General features: G+C 37.9%; 1 protein-coding gene across 19 annotated transcripts in view; it reads right to left on the reverse strand.

Annotated features, from left to right (window-relative positions):
- Positions 1-1,151: 1,151 nt before the first annotated feature.
- Positions 1,152-17,100, reverse strand: part of CAMK2D (calcium/calmodulin dependent protein kinase II delta) — a 164,562-nt gene continuing 148,613 nt past the window's right edge. For 15 of the 19 annotated variants that reach the window (XM_057428349.1, XM_057428344.1, XM_057428333.1 and 12 more), the window contains 5 exons: positions 10,550-10,625; positions 8,437-8,531; positions 7,041-7,269; positions 3,513-3,562; positions 1,152-3,001 (listed from right to left, as the gene is read on the reverse strand). In XM_057428349.1, the coding sequence (XP_057284332.1) occupies positions 3,556-3,562; positions 7,041-7,269; positions 8,437-8,531; positions 10,550-10,625 (407 nt within the window). In that variant the 3' untranslated portion in view covers positions 1,152-3,001; positions 3,513-3,555. Of the gene's footprint in view, positions 3,002-3,512; positions 3,563-7,036; positions 7,270-8,436; positions 8,532-10,549; positions 10,626-17,100 lie in introns of those variants that run through there. The other 4 variants (XM_057428340.1, XM_057428350.1, XM_057428339.1 and 1 more) reach the window with 2 other exon arrangements.

Raw genomic sequence — 17,100 nt, forward strand, 5'->3', positions numbered from 1 at the left:
TAAAATGACATCCACAACGATAAAACAAACAAAAAACCCCAAAACCCACCTCTCCCAAATCTTCAATCTGGTATTTAGCAAATGTGTTCTCCTGAGTCCCCTCCTTGTACACTCTTATACACTCTTCTCTCTTGTCTACATACCTGAAATCGGTAGCAATTCTACTGCTAACAGCTTACTCAGGCACACAGTTAAAATGGAAATCAAACTCATTTCTGGAATAGCATTTAGTGGAAGAGATGTGTAAACAAAGAAGGTAGAAGTGATACGACAAAATACAAAACCTTCTGACAGACTAAACTGCTTTTGCTCCCTCTGGGGCTTACCAAAACATTCCAAATCTCTGAGCCCTCTCCTAACTGTTTTTCTTTTTTTTTAATACATAAATAACAAAATGCCACCCAAAAGGAAGCACTGGAATTTTCACCGACCCAAGAATACGCACTGGCTCCTTCAACAGGCAGAACTCCTGGATCACTGCCATGCTGTGTACCACCGCTGCTACAGGTCTGGCTTGCAACTATGCTGCTCTGGGCACAGAACCAGAGCACTGATCCAGCTTTGCATTTCATGACCCATGAAAGCTGGAACTTGTCTCCTGTCCTCCACTCCTGTAGTCCTTTTCTTCTGGTGTAAATGACTGTTCCCAGACGTGGCTCAGCACAGGATAAGAGCGCTTAAAATCACTACAGACAGATATGAGAGCTTTTAAACTCATGTGTATTAATTAAAATGCTTACTATTTGTGGAATATAATGTATTTATGGTCAGCAGCTAAACACAGACTAACTGCTCTTAACAGCATCTTGTGCTACAGGCTGAGCACATCAAACACAGTAAGGAAGGCAGCCACAGCAACGCGCAAACTACCTAAAACATTTCTACATATGGAGCTATAGATACAAGACATGTGCAAAATCTGTCAACAAAGTACAGCATGAGTGGCATACAATTGGGTCCTCACAACAGGCAGCTAAGAACTAACTCAAACACAAACCACAATTGCAAAAGCAAAGACTCCTATTTTCAAACTGCAAGCTCAGTTCCTAAAAAAACAGCACCTGTCTCTGAATTCTAAATTCCCAAAGACCCAACACACTTTGCAATGCAAAAATCAGAGTTCATGGGGAAATTAAAACACAAGCACAATGTCAGCAGAAATCACAAATTTATTAATCCTTAAATATATCAATCATTTACCATTATGGCAAGAAATATGTACACTGTGTCCCATGGTAAACTGCAGTGTTCCAAAATGACAGAAGTGTGTAACTTGGTTGTGGTGGAGAGAACAAATCACAATTTCCTCACGTCTTGGTGTGGAAGACAAACTTGGTCTATAGTATTATGTCAACACCACATGCAATGTTAGAAGTATAAAAAAAACACCCTACACCTAATTTGTTAATCTTACATACAGTTATGCCACTTATAGCTGCTTCACAAAAAAAAAAAAAAAAAAAGAAGAATTAATCAGAAAAAAATGAGGCCATTACTTTTATCACAGATCCCATTGGCAGGTTAATATGGCTCAACACATTTATTGTAGATGCTTATTTTAAATATATATCGTTTAAAATCATGAAGTAATTATCAGAGAAGCTTAAATCCACCTACCATACATCCACTAGTAACAACATCAAAATGTTTAAGAACTGCTTTTGATTAGTAATCAACACAAAAAGGTGAAATGGTACAAATTTGGAAACTTTTCCATTTTAAAAACTGAAAGGGAATAAACCTAACTGCTTGCAGGGGTGTGTTTTCACAGCAATGTAAGGGAAGCAAAAGTAGTCCCTGGTTACAAAGTTTGCATCTGGAACCACGAGCACTCCCTGTGCAGCATATGAGTGTCCAGCAACCAAGCCAAGGTGGTGAGGCTGTGGAAATTGTTGTCCTTGGTGCTGTATGCTGTGTGAGGACATCAAGAAATCAAGAGCAGATTGAGGGGGAAGAAACTGATCTGTGGTACAGTGTGAGAGTCTTACTAGAAAACTGGTGTATCTATAACACATTTCCAGAAAAGCAAGAGCAGCTGTGTAAAGTCTTCATACTAAGCTTTTAAGGCCTAATATTTCTGGAGTGTATTAACCACACAACTGGTCTACAGCTTAAACAAAATGTTACCTGTTTTAAAGCCTTCTTAAAAAAATTATAGTACACCCAACAAGTGATAAAAATCTCTCTATTTTTCCATTTGAATCCCCAGAAAATGCCCCTCAATCATCAATTTGTTCCTTACAATTTTTAATTTGGCTTAGTCATCCAATAGAAATCTTCAATTAGCATAGTAAGGAAGAAAAGGTAGAGACTCAAAAGAAAAAAAAGAAGCTGCTGGCTCACCAGAACATCAGCAATTAATTCTGTTGTGATCAAGCCAGGAAGCGATGAAATTTTTCCAGTTTACACAGACTAATAAAATAAGAAGGCGTCAGCTGGTACAAAGCCAAGGTATTATCACTTCCACATTTATCAGTAATTTTGTCCATCTACATGCTGTAATTAAAATATGCTTTACAGTAACGGAGCTGCCAGCGGAAATCCTAACCAATCCTATCAGAACCAAAGCAAAATCTTGGGACTTGTAGGAGAAGTAGTCAAAAACCAGTTCTTAAAAAAAGAGGGTAAAATGTACTTTTTCCTTTTTTTTTTTTTATTTTCTTTTTTAATAAACAGGATTATTTTTAAAGTTCTCTGTCAAAACTTGGCATAAATGGAGAAAGTGACACACGTATTCTGTATCTACTGCTGTCTATCAAACTTTTTTTGTCTTTTAAGCCTTGTTACTCTCTATTTGCATGGAACATCACCTTCATTGAAATGTTAACAGTGTACAGATGGTACATACAGCAACATGGTGCATCACAATGTGTTACATGAAGAACCTTCACAACTTCATGCACTCAGAAACATGCATGAAGAGAACAGGATGGCCAAGATGGTAATCAACTAGGTGCGTTGGGTACAGAAAATGCAAGAGTGGTATCGCTGATATTTTTAGCTAGGAGGAAGGAGAAAAAAACAAAACAGATTGCCATTACTGAAGTAACATCGCCACCAGTTAATAGCACATGCTCAAGTGCTAGCCAATACTATGGAAAAAATTCTTCTCAAGATCATCTAACACAATATTGTGAAGGAAAACAAAGGGGACAAAACCCTTAAAACACTCAGCAAACTATTATTTTTCAAACAATTTCACAGGCATTTTTCATCTTTACAACATGCCAGAGTCTGTTAAGATAAAAAGGGAAACTGAGCTAGGAAGCCAAAGTACCTTAACCGATTTCTTAGAGGGAGGGCAGTGCTCAGACTTGAATCTACAAGATGAATTCACTTCCTCAGCATATTCATTACAGACACTGCCACAGACCCAGATTCTCATACAAAAATGAGGAAGAATCAGATGAAATTTACATGCAAGACATGCAGGAGCCATATGCAAAGAGAAAAGGAAAGGAACATGTAAGCAAGTACTTAACTAACTCCACTTATAGTAACGTTTGTATTACCGTAGCATCTAGGGGACGAAGTCATGATTGAGATCCCACTGTGCTAGGCACTGTACAAACACAGAACAAATTTTATTTAAGTCTTCCTGCTATTTGGTATTTAACTTATGAAAGTGCAAGAAGGTATTAAGGGAGGGAATATAAGCCTGGGAGCCTCAGGCCTGAATTTAGGTTTGGGAGTCAGTTTTAGGTCCAACAGCCCTTTGACTGCCCGTACCAACTTGAGAAGATGGGAATTTAAGAAAGAATATGTAAAATAACTAAGAGAAAAATGGCAATGTTTGGGCTGAAAGGGGAGCTACCAGCCTAGAGAAGACTTACTAGTCTTTGCCAGTGACCTAAGCACAAGCAGTAGGACTGATCTCAGGTAGTACACTTAGGTGGAAGACACTATAAACACAAAGGAAAATGAGAGTATTGTGCAAGAAGAACCAAATAACCTTGAAGGCTAGGTAATACAGAAATGTTACACATAAGAAGTACAAAACTGCACACTCAGCAGAAGTTTCTATAGACTCCTTGGTTAGAAATGACAGTTGAGGATAAATACGTGGCTATCAGATGATCCACTGATATGATGTAGATGACAAGAGTTTAAAAACAGTGCCAGAACATAACAGTTGTGGCATCATTCTCAAAAGGGAAAAGAAAGACCTTGTGAAGTTAAATAAAGCCCTGACCACAACTGTACACGGTATTTCAGAAGAAACCAGCCTAATGAAAAGATAAACCTCAAACCCAAAGAGGCAATGAGCTATTAAGGTAGCCAGGAAAATGGAGATCCTAACAAAAAAAAAGCTACCCAAGATAGTATTGGTTATTTACTCTACAAAAATAGAAGGTGGGAAGTGATCTCAATAGCCTTCATATAAAACAGCTCATGGTTGCATACCTATCTCCAGTATAAAAGCATGATGAAATAAGAATAATAGAGGATACACTGAATATGACTCAAATTTAGACTGGAAAGTTAAAGTTTCTAACCATCACACAAATGACATTTTAGAACTGTGATATGAGAAAGTCCAGAAAACCCCTCTGAATTCAAAAGGAGAGCTAGGTAAGGGATTTAAGTGATATTAATGCCAATGCTATGTAGAAGCTACATATTTAGGGTTATGTTGCAATCTCAGAGCATCTTTCCGTAAGCCTTAGCCAAACTCTAAGGCTTTGAGCTGCTCCTCCTCCTCTGTGGCCTTTTCAGCTTGGATACCCTTGTGCAATCCTCAGATCTCCTCTGTCTGACCCCACAGGCTCAAAATATCCACTGACATAGACATAACCCTACAGTCTCAACAAAATTATTTCTCAGCTTCTCCTCCTCCCATCTTTAGCAGAAATCCTTATCTGTATTAGAGAGCATGAGCAGCCATAAAGAACTGACATTACACAAGTCTTAAATACTGGCACTACTTCTGAGGGGCAAATCTCAGATCTGTACATACAACTGCATTCCCTGGAGATGTGAAGTCTAAGGGCCAAGAGCTGCTTGCTCTGTGGCATTTAGAGCTTGGCCTTTATATTCCAGAGAAACTACCTCTGGTGAGCTTTTGTGGGACCAGTATGCATCATGCCACACAGCAGCTCATCACACATACACGTTACAAGAACTAAGCGTCAAGGCTCCTGTTACACTGTCCCTCAGAAACAAGAAGCTGCAGAAGCTGTTCAGTATATATCTATAAAGTATTCCTCAAAGAATTCTTATAGGAATTATTGGCTAAATTCCATAATCTTCCATGAAAATAGGAAAAAGATGGCTGTTTTCTTGCCTTCTGGTTTTGGTATGTAAGAATGAGTGTCGGAAATTACCTCTTCTCTTTTGGATTTTTTCCTATAAATATAGTTTAAAAAAAAAAAAAAAAGAAGTGACACCACCAGCCCCCCTTCTCAAAAAACAGAGGGGATTGAAAACAACAAAGGAAGAGATTGAATAATTCTCTCGTCCAATTCATATCATTCTGCTAGAGACATTTACTGTCCAGGGTGCACTAGGGCAGATGAACCTGTTTCACTTCTGCTTTCTGGCTGCACACATACTCAGGTCAGGTCCCCTAACAAAATGCTCTTTTATGGAAACATCAAAAATCTACATGACACTGCATTTCACGAGAAGGTAACTACTGTTCCAGTATTATCCGTGTGAACACTGGCAGTGCAGCTGGCATATGAAAAACAGTGGATGACAGGGTTTTGGCTCCCATTGGTTTCACATTATGAAGTAAAATACAATAGTTATCAGTAAGTAATCAAACAACTTTAAAAAAAAAAAATCACCCAAAATCTGAAACTCAAACACAAAGAAACACCCCCCAAAAATAAAAACAACCCCCAAACAACAAAATCATCCCCACTGAATATGTAACACTTCATTCTGTTCTATCATGTTCCTTCTTTATCACGTATTATTTCATCTGGGAGAAGAATACTGTCGCAAGAAGTAAAATACGGGGCATGATGAAGTTGGAAGGATGAAATCTAAGCTCTTAACATCCAACCCAGGAAATTCAGCTGCTATCGACATTAAGATACCTTGCATGAACGTGATTATATCCTATCAGGGGAGCTTGCACCTGAGCAAACCAAAGCCTGTGCCAGTGCTGTCTAATCTGGAAACAGCCTAACCTAAGCCAGAAGTAAGGGGGGTGGGGCTCTGAGGATACGGCAGCATTAGCAAAGACTGCAGACAGTAGAACAGCAAAGGACGTGAACAGAACCTCTTGAAGCAGCCTCTTTATCTTGTTATTGGAACTATGAGTGTGTTGTAATTTAGACTGCTCTAAATCCGGCTCAATGAATTCAGGTTTGCATGCATTGAGTCATGGCATGACTTCGAGAGTATGAGAGGGCATGCAGAGATGCCCGAATGAGTAACAGAGAAAAATGATGACAAGCAAGATCTGAGGTGTACCCACACAGATGTCATAACTGTCAGACAGACAGCTTAACTTCAGCAGTTAAGCAAAGAGAGCATGGGAAAAGAGGTTAAAATGTGACAGGTACCCGTATGATTTAATTTACAAAGTAAATACATACACTGTCACAAAATCTACTCGCAGTGAACATAACTAGGCCTGCATAAGTAGAAGTGGCTGGAAATCACAACAAATATTACTCAGAACAGTGTTACTTTTTCAGAACAGTGACACTTCTTTCCTTGAAACTTTCTGGTTTGCTCTAATAGCTCCAGGTATCCTCTTGCTTTTTATCTTCTCAGGTTTTCAAATTCTGTGTGACTTGTCTCAAGCCTTATCTATATTCTAACATTTTTCTGCTCTTCAAGCTGTTAGTTCAGGGACTGAGTTGGATCAGTGGGCATCACAGTTGAAAGCAACAGCAAGAAAAGCATTATTTTAAAAATATTTGCACCAGTACTATATGCACATTACTGAACATAATACACACTGCACAAATGACCACAACTAATTACACTATCAAGAAGACAAAGTTTTTAAGGCCAAAAGCAGCTATTTGACTATCTGGTCTGACCTACATAATTTTAAGCTTTTGGTCTGAATTGTTGCTTACTTGATGGGTACTGTTGGTGACCCTGAACGGTGAAAATGAACATTCTGCCACTTTCCATCACGACGGTGCCAGACACGTGTTTCCTCTGACTGCATAGTCTTTGGCATCCCGCTTCCATCCATGTACTGTGTGAGCCGGATATATGCAATGCAAGCAGCATCATCACCCACCAAGTGCACATGAGGATTCAGGATAATGGTGTGGATTGGTTTGGTACTTTTTGATAAAGCTAGGAAGCAAAAACACACACACACAGAGCATAAATTACATTTTCTCTATGTATGCTAAAATAACTCATCCCACTTTAGACAACAAGACTCTGGAGATTAGCTGCTACAAAGTAGCAATTTTTATTTACTGATAATCATGACTGACAACTAAGTACAATTCAGCGCAGTTGCAGCATATTTTCCCCTTTCATATAAGGAAATCAAGCAAAAGTCTACTAGTACATATTATTTAATCCATGTACAAACATAGATTAACAAAGTGGGGGCCACCATCTTGAGTTTCCTGACTGAGTTTTCCCAATACTTCACTTCGCTGCTGTGGCTGATGTCTGATATTTGTACTTAATTTTTCAGTTAAAATAATTCAGCTTTTAACTCATACTTGTATCTTACTAAGTGCTGACATCTACGAAAAATAAAAAGCAGAGGCAATGAAAGGAAACAATATAAGGAAAACATATGGAAAATACTGTTTTGGAGGTGGAAAAGAATTTAGGAATACAATAATACCATCTTATGCTCAGACAATTGTCAGAAATTACTGGAAAGACTTCATTTATTTCCTTTTGAGTCAAGTCTGCTCTAAAATGGTTACCTACATTACATGGTCTTCCACAACTTTATTAAACCCACTCTACGGACAATTTTTCTTTCTAACAGCTGACATGACTGTAAAATATATATTATATATATTGTTTTTTTCATATATATATATACACACAGACACACAACCAATACCAGAAAGAGAGCTGATCAGCACTGTAGACAACGTCTTCCCAACAAATCACACTCACTAGAGGTGCTGACTGTCAGCTGCAATCATTGTCATCACACTATTAGGGATATTTCTTGTAAGTATATTCACAGCATGATTTTATCTTTTCCCCAATGGAAAAAAACAATGTATGAGAATTACTTATTGATGGTTTGTTTGTATTTTCTTTTGTACACCTTGGCTTTCTCTTTCCAAATACCTCAAACTTTCCTTCACTATCCAAAGTGCTTTGTATGAATGAGCAACAAAGGAACAGACAGGAAAACACACAGAGCAGAACTCTGAAAAAAAAAATAAATACTCTCTTCCCCTGCCCAAATCAATTAACACCCAACAAACACAATCCCAAGGAACAGATGAAGATTCATGGAGATGAAAAAGTAATGTTTACCATTTTCAAAGTAAAACCGGTGAAAGTCCATCCCTTCTACTAGATTACCCAATGCTTCAGGTTCAAAAGATGTAAGGCCTGGATCACAGATTTTTCTGTGGAACAGAGGAAATTTTGTCATCAACACATGCAGTTCTGTAAAAAAAACTTTGGGAAAGATTCCTTTTTAAATGTTTCCTTTATTCCCACTGGACATGTTACTTACCTGTGCCATCCTACTGGAAAAGAACAGAACTTACATAGGGAGAAGTAATGGAGTTCTGTTTCACCTAAAGTAGTAAATTTGGCAGCTTACTTTAGGTGGACTAGGTGTCACAGAAATCATCTTTTGAAAAAAAAAACAAAACAAAACAAAACTATCAAAGAAGGCCCCACAAGTCTATGGTATTACAAGTAGGAATTTTTACTTGTAAATCTGAAAACTGTTTCTGCCCAATCCAAAGGATATTTTTTATGTCTCACATCATAATTTAAGCAAGATTTTTTAATTTATTTTTTAACTGACAAAATTTAGATAAGAAATTGGATTAAATTTTTACTGTGAGGGTGGTGAGGCTCTGGAACAGGTTCCCCAAAGAAGTGATAAACACTCCATCCCTGGCAGTGTTCAAGGCCAGGCTGGACAGAGCCTTGGGCGACATGGTTTATTGTGAGGCATCCCTGCCCATGGCAGGGGGGCAGGAATTAAATGATCTTAAGGTCCTTTCTAATCCAAACCATTCTGTGATTCTAAGATTTCTCCTGACATCTGTACAACTGAGGATTCATTGTGATCACACCAAACTAACGTTTAGTACTGGCAAGTCTTTAAAATAGGATAATGTCCTAGGTTCAGCTGTAACAGTTATTTTTCTCCTTCTTAGTAGCTGGTGCTGTGCTGTGTTTTCAACTTTAGTCTAACAATGCTGGTAACATTGTTGCTAATCTTTTAATTGTTGCTAGATAATGCTTACCCCAATCAAGGACTTTTCAGTCTCTCATGCTCTCTCTGCCAATGAGGACGGGCACAAGAAGCAGGGAGGAAGCAGAGACAGGATAACTGATCCAAACTACCCAAAGGGGTATTCCATGCCACAGCACATCATGTCCAGTATATAAACTCGGGAGGGTCGCCCAGAAGGTCCTGATCACTGCTTGGGTAAGGCCGGGTATCCGTTGGCAGACAGTGAGCAATTGTACTGTGCATCACTTCGTGTTTACTGTTTTCCTTTTCCCCTTTTAGTTTTATATTCTCTCCCCTTGTTATTTCCCTTATAATTATTGGTGGTAGTAGTAGTGGTTTTGTATTATACTTTAGCTATCGGACTGTTCTTATCTCAACCCATGGGATTTACATTCTGTTGATTCTCCTCTCCATAACTCCAGGAGCAGAGGGGGAAGAAAGAGGGGACTGAGTGAGCAGCTGCATGGTTCTGAGTTAGCGGCTAGGATTAAATCACAGCAGATGAGCGCTGTCACTGCTGAACTGTGGGGCTTATGCTGCATCAGGACAGAATCCAACCAGAGAAACACAGGAGTCAAAAGGAAATGCTGAGAAGGGTGTTCTTCTACTTTTCAATTTATTATTTTTTTTTTTTTAAAGAGGAAGAGAAGCAGTGATGGAATTGGGCCTTTGCAGAGAAAAGCTGAGAGACAAATCAGTCCATTTTCTGACAGCAAATTCTTGCACGGTTCCTTGCTCCTTCTCAGCAGAGACTGGAGGAACCTAAATTTCACATGGTCTTTCACGCTCTAGCTACTATAAATCTCTACATACAATAAAAATTTTCTGCTCAAAGAGGTTTCTGCTGTGTCTTTTGTATTCTAAATCACAAACATGGCTTTACGTTAGTATGCCAAGACAGATCACTGTGTATTTCGTGTCAGTATTATGATCCTGTCTCAGCAGAGCAGTAGACTGGATTTACACTATTGGCTCCTCTGAAACTGGCAACCAGGCTTGTGTAAAGATGGGGCAAAGCAGCAATGAACCCATCTTGGATTTCTTGGGGGCACCGGAGGACTAACTCCAACAGTACATAAATACAAACACGCTCATATAAATATGCGTATTTACATCTACAGTACCAAATACAACAACTCTCCTCACTCCCTCCCAAATGATAAAACTTACGTGTAAGCTTCAAAGTCCCCATTGTTGATAGCTTCAATCAACTGCTCGGTAACCTTGATAATCTCCTGCTTACGAGCTGGGGAGAGATACAAATACAACTCAAAATGGAAGGCAAAGTGGCAGGTGACAGCTGAAAGGCTGTCAGAAGAAGAGCTGTAACAAAGGGGTTCTGTCACTCCCCCTCTGGCACAACAGCCATTTCTCTTCCTTTTCTATGACCAAAGGACATGATGTTATATTGATGCTTTGCACTTGTTTGGCTTCAGTATACTCCTGTATTCATGAAGGAAATAAACACATGTCAAGATCAATCCCCTTTCCTACTATGCCTCTTTTCATCTTCGTTCCACCTGCTGTTTAAAAAGCAAAACAGAACACCACCAAATTCAAACCCCAACTCTTACATTCAAATTAAAGGAAAATGATTTTTGTTTTACAAGCAATGCTCTAATGTCTCATTAGAAATGTTCTAATGTTTCATTAGGCCTTTACTTTTAAGTGTCTAATGCTGATTTTCAGGAATCTTTCTAACATTTAGTGTTCACTTTGGTCAAGTGTATGTTTGAGTACAGAGGAATTTAGGCCTTAAGCCTATAGTCAAGATCCTCTGGTGCAAAGTTCAAGGATTACATACAATGCATACACATCAACACAGGTCTAATTACAAGACCATGTCTTTCAGCTCTGACTTCTGCGACTATGCCTATCTTTTGCTTGTAAAATGCTTAATATACCTGTATTACAATAAAACTCACTGAGATCATTTGGCAATATTTTGTCTCATCTACTACTAACAAATGCAAAAGAGTAACAAAACAATATGTAGTTCTACTGAGAATATTCAAACTCAAGCAGCATTTGCGTATGCTTCAAAGGCAAAATTATGTGAAATAGTTTCTCCTTTATCTATCAATCAAGAAATGAGCTCTCAGTTCACATTTGTTGATGTTGATAGAAGTTACACTAAAACACTGCAGAGTAAACAAATCCCTGTACAGTGGTGCGGTTATGACTAATACCAGTTACTGTAGCAAGACAAAGTTTAAGAGACTTTATCGCTATGAAACATCTCACTGACTTCACTTAAAAAACTGACTTCAACTTCTAAAGACTAATTTTTTGAGAAGCAGAAGTTTTGTATTTTTGTGCTGTATATTTATCATCTGGTGAAGTTCAACCTTATACTGACAACGTTCAACCAGAGGGTCATTGCTCTCAAATACAAATTTTTGTGAGTTTAATGCTAAACGGGTAAGGGAAAGAGATTTTATTGGTACATTTGCAAGGATTTAATTTACATTCAACTCCTTATTAAACCTCAGAAAATCAGTTTGGAAGACCAAACTTGAAATCTAAAGAAATGCAAGCAATCAGGTTATAGCAGTTTCTCTTGTGCAAGCAACAGCTGCAATTCTCCTGCATGCTCCTACACATGAACTAGACTATTAACACACATGCAAATACGCTTAGAATGTTAAAACCAAAGTACTGAGACAGCTCATATTCTTCATCAAAACCAGAATGTTGGAGAGCACAGGCAGAATGTAAGTCTCCAATGCTATACTACAAGAACTTGCACTGTGGTGTTGAAGAAGCTTTTCATTTCTTTTATGCCCCACCACCTCCTTTAGCAAGTGCACACATAATATATTCAGACAAAAGGTACAAAAAGAAACCAGAAAAGAAAGAAGCAATTGAGAAAAAAGTGGATATAAAAGTGTAGTAAGGCTTTCTGTAAGTAGCTCTTAACTACTAGACAGCAGAAAGGGCAAGAATTTTTCAAGTATGACTTGCCCCTCCTTGACTGTGGAAAGGAAAAAGTATTGCAATGAAGAGATGTTTTGACTGCAGATCAGCAATGGCTCCATTGGTATATATTTAAACAACATAGATCAAACTGGACACTGTATAGCACTGTCAGCACAAGCCAAATGGCAGGATGGCTGAACACGAAATAACGGTGCAGTGTTAGAAAAGGCTTGCAAAAAGAAATCTAGAATATGCAGAGCTCATGCAGTGAGGAAATCACAAGTTTTGCATGCAAAATCTCACATACATAGACATCCCATAACGAAACTAAATAACCTGGTAACACATTCCAACCAGAGACTAGGAAATTAATATTAAATCAGACAGTGAAAAATAAGGTAAAAATCTCTGATGAGCTACTACTTAATCATGAGATCATCTTATTGGGTAACAGTGTAAGCAATGCAAATGTCTGTGAAAGTACTGTAGTTTCCACACCCAAGAGACATAAAACCACATAGACATGTAATATCACTTCTACTTGGCTAGGGACAATGGGCAATATTCCCTTTTTCATTAGTATCAGTCTTTCATTTTCCAAGTTTTACCAGGAGAAGCCCACAGTTCACTTAGATGTTACACACACTGAGACAGGGAACAGCAAACAACAAATACTATTATACAACATTCTGTGATCCAGGCCCAGAGGCTTATTAAAGTGTTTTGGTTTGTGTGTGTGCAACAACTCAATCAACCTGACTCACTGGAATCTGTTTGAGCCTTCAATAGCATGAATTTAAAGGAATGTGAATGACACAAGTTTTTCTCTGTGAATCTTTGAGATTCTTAAGACTTGATTTCTAGATTGAATGAGAATTGAAATTTGTTCTGGGTCAATCAAAATGTTGCACTTCAATCACATCTTTGATGTTGTACATTACAAGATAGAATTCAACATCAAGCCCAGAAGGGAGAAATGGAACCATGCTGCCAGATTGCTCCTGTTTTTTCTTCCAAAATGTAACTGCAGTGGAACACAGGCTTCCTGATAGGAGCCACATAACATTACAGAATACTGGTCTAGCAAAGTTCTTCTGGGCAGTTCTACCACCTAGCAGAGCTGTGTCTGCTGAGCTGTCCATGGAATAGAACACACATCCATCAGGAAGCCCTGCAGGCCACCAAAGGAGGTATCACTGGCTTAAACCAAATGTCCAACTCCAGCATTAGCATCAGTTCTCCCAGTCCTTTGGGAAAGACTTTGCAGGTCACAATACGGGCTGTGATATCAACAGAAAAATGCTGCCAAATAATCTGCCTTCCAACTGATTTCTCAATTTTTCTACAATATACCAAGCACCATGTGAAACTGCGTATGAAAGCAACTACGCTACTCTTCCCTTTCACCAACACACAAATAATTAGACACATAATGAGATCAATTAAATTTCTTCTGATTTATTTATCGGATATGCAGTCTCACTGATACAGGAGGAAAACTCAAAAATCATAACGGGATTCTGATAAAAATGGTTCAGCTACTTTTTCTAAGAGCTGTGCAAGAGCTAACTGAAAAGTTAAAGCCTGACCCACCTATACTGTCTTACAATTTGGCAATGGCATAAAAATATTGAATCTTTGTAAACAAAGGATTCATTAGCAAAAATACACTAGGTGTTTTTAAAACAGCTGAAGCATGAGGGAATAACACTCTTGAAAGAAGTTGAAGGTGCTGAGAAAAGAAGTCAAAGGTGCTGAGCTATCTTCTTGAGAAACTAATGGTGAAAGACTGCAGCTAATATAGCAGAAAGTTATCATAAAATAGCAAACTTGTATGGAAAACACAGTAGCTTTCACATTCTTCGCCCAGAATACAGATGAAGTAAATAAATTACAGACAAGACCATGGACCTACTCTCTAAACATAGCCTTTACCCCTGTAGGGTCAGTAAGCTAAGACACTGAGGCACCAGCACTTAAAAAAATATGACCCCTGCTTTGGCAAGTTGAGCAGATGTATGACCAATACAATACAAAATATGATGAAGACGAGCTATAAAAAAAACAAATAATAAGAAAAGAACAAACTAGAACATTTTCTAACGCTGGCTAAAATGATTTCTGCAGCACTGCTGCGGTGTATGTGTCCTTTTTAAATGAGTTATTAACCTCTAGTTATATTTCACTACCTTTTTTCCCCACTCAGCTATAGAGTGGAGATAATCCTTCATAATGAAAGAATACCATTAACACTAATATTTAAATAACACAAAATAAATAACAGCACCATTTACTTAAAATGCATCTAACACTATAAATGCCTTATACCTACAAGGTGCAGGCTCACAGCTACTGAAATCAAGTATCACAGGGGAAAAAAACATAAAAAACAACAGCAAAACCTCTTTTTCTAGAAGGGAAGTATGAGGCTCTCTTCTCTTCTTATAGCCTCAAGCAACATTCATCAACTCAATCTACAAGAATGGATATGTTGGTATTTTAATTGCAGAGAGGAGGTGTAGAATAAAAATGACTTGCAGATGCATAAAAACAAGGTTTTCAGAAATACACGTACAATAAACTTCATGTTCTGTGAAACACAAAAAAGAATTCCTGATAACTGACAGATATTATTGCCCATGATTTTTTTCAAAACTGACCCCAGTCTGTTTGTTCTGAAAATAACTTAAAACACCTTATGCTTCATTCAGATATTGGAGTACCTTTCTACTGTTATCAATAGTCTAGAAGATTGACTATGCAACTACTATACTGAAGTGGTTATTAGTTACCCCCACTGATCTTACAGAAGTAGGAATACGCTTTTGTATTGTGCTTTGACTTATTTAACACCAAATAACAACCCAACTGTTCCTACAGTCATCATACTGCAAGGTATAAAACCTGTATTTTTAGTCTTTCAGAAAACAGCTTATCAAGCAAGTACAGTACAGACATCACTTGCAACAGAGCCTATGGAATCCATAGCACAGACAAATCACTTTTATCTTTCAAATAATACCCAAACTGGGGAACTGCATATCCTTTCGTACTGTCTGCTTTGAAACAGACAGTGATGAAATCCCTGCTAAGCAGTGAAGCACCTTTCCAGAACAATAAGATATCATATTTACAGATTAACACATGAACTCAAAGGTGATTAAAATGATTCTGCTTCTAACTTGCTCACAGGTTGTTTCTCAAGGAAAAAAACTTCAAACATTTCAAATCAATACTCTTTCACTGCACATCTTGGTACACCTCACACTAGATTAATCTCACCACATTTGCGACATGTTTAAATACAGACAAGCAAATTTGTTCTCTCAATTCCCTTCCCTTATAGTGAATGGAGAGGAAATAAGGACTTTCAGGGCACGATTCATCATATCCTAAAATAGATATTTAAGACAAGTATGACTCATCTGACCTATTTGCATTGACTGAAGGGAGTCTAGACAACTAGCTCAAATATAGGCATCTACATTGGGGAGGATGTCTAAATCTGAGGAGACAAATCCTACCGATGGTGCTATCATTTTAGAATTGCACAGTCTGTATCAAGGTGACACTGGTCTGCTAAAATTTAATGGCACAGTATGGGGCAACCTAGCTTCACTTCTAATCTGAACATTGTCCTAACAAATAAGAATCAGATGGAAAGAACACAGCCATTAATGTTATTATTCCTACATTCTGAAAATAACCAAACTTTGAAAAGAAAGAGGAAGAGGCTAGAAATTCTATCCTCTGTTGCATAATGAACTCTGGCTATGTGGATGCACCAGACATCATCCAACTTTACAGAACACACTGCTACCCCAGCAGATGAACACAGCATGACATAAAATGTTTTTCAAAACCATTCTCTTCATATCAAATATTTGAAAATTCTCTGCTGATCATTTCTTTTACAATTTATTCCACAAATATGCCAAGAAATTAATTTCTGTCAAGAAAATAAAAGGTGCTGCATGGATAAATGACTGATTGAATCTCAGATCTACATAAAAAATATTTAGACCCTCAGATGACAAGGCATGCTCCAGGGGACGTCTCACTCAGGAATTTCATCAAAATGTAGCACATGTAAGAGTAGAACTTATCTCTCACCCCACCGCTTAAACTTAAACTTTGATATGAAGTATGGCATGTGAGTTGTCATCCTACATGGAACATCTCTTTCCTAGTGCCTGCTGATTCCAAAGACTCACCCTGATTCATCAAATTATGATACGGGTGGACAGTCTGCAGAACTGATTTTTAGGCTATTGACAGTCTTTCATCTTTCTGAAAACCTGTAAGCCTACCCCTTGTCTGATGAAAAGAGTTACTCATGAAATAAGTAGGCGAATAGATAAAAATTCAGCCCAGCAGTTTTCCACCCTATACTGACAAGAAAAAATAAAATAAAATGAATGCATCTCCTATTTAAACCTTTATCATAATGTAACATCATATGCACTACATAGTTTCTTGTGATTTATATGAAAACAATTATTCCTAAAGATGCTCTCGTCTTGGAGCTACTGTACAATTAGATTAACATTTATACTGCATGGCAAATATTGGCAAATGTTTATTTTTTAATGGAAAATCCCCTGCAGTCTCAGAACAAAGCTGCATCATGGTCACTGCATTTACAAGATACTGCACTATAGTTTCTCGACATGTTACATTAATCATGGAATCAGGCTGCTGTCTCAAGAAATGATACCTAAAGCCTTGATAACAGAAATATTAACAAGCTTTGCCACTGTGCACGTTTCTATTTAAACTATACTCCTATTTAACCACTCTAC

This window comes from Pezoporus wallicus, unplaced genomic scaffold (assembly GCF_028554395.1).
Source record: "Pezoporus wallicus isolate ANWC-B61680 ecotype Strahan unplaced genomic scaffold, APGP_CSIRO_Pwel_v1 contig_6312, whole genome shotgun sequence".
NCBI classification, from domain to species: domain Eukaryota; kingdom Metazoa; phylum Chordata; class Aves; order Psittaciformes; family Psittacidae; genus Pezoporus; species Pezoporus wallicus.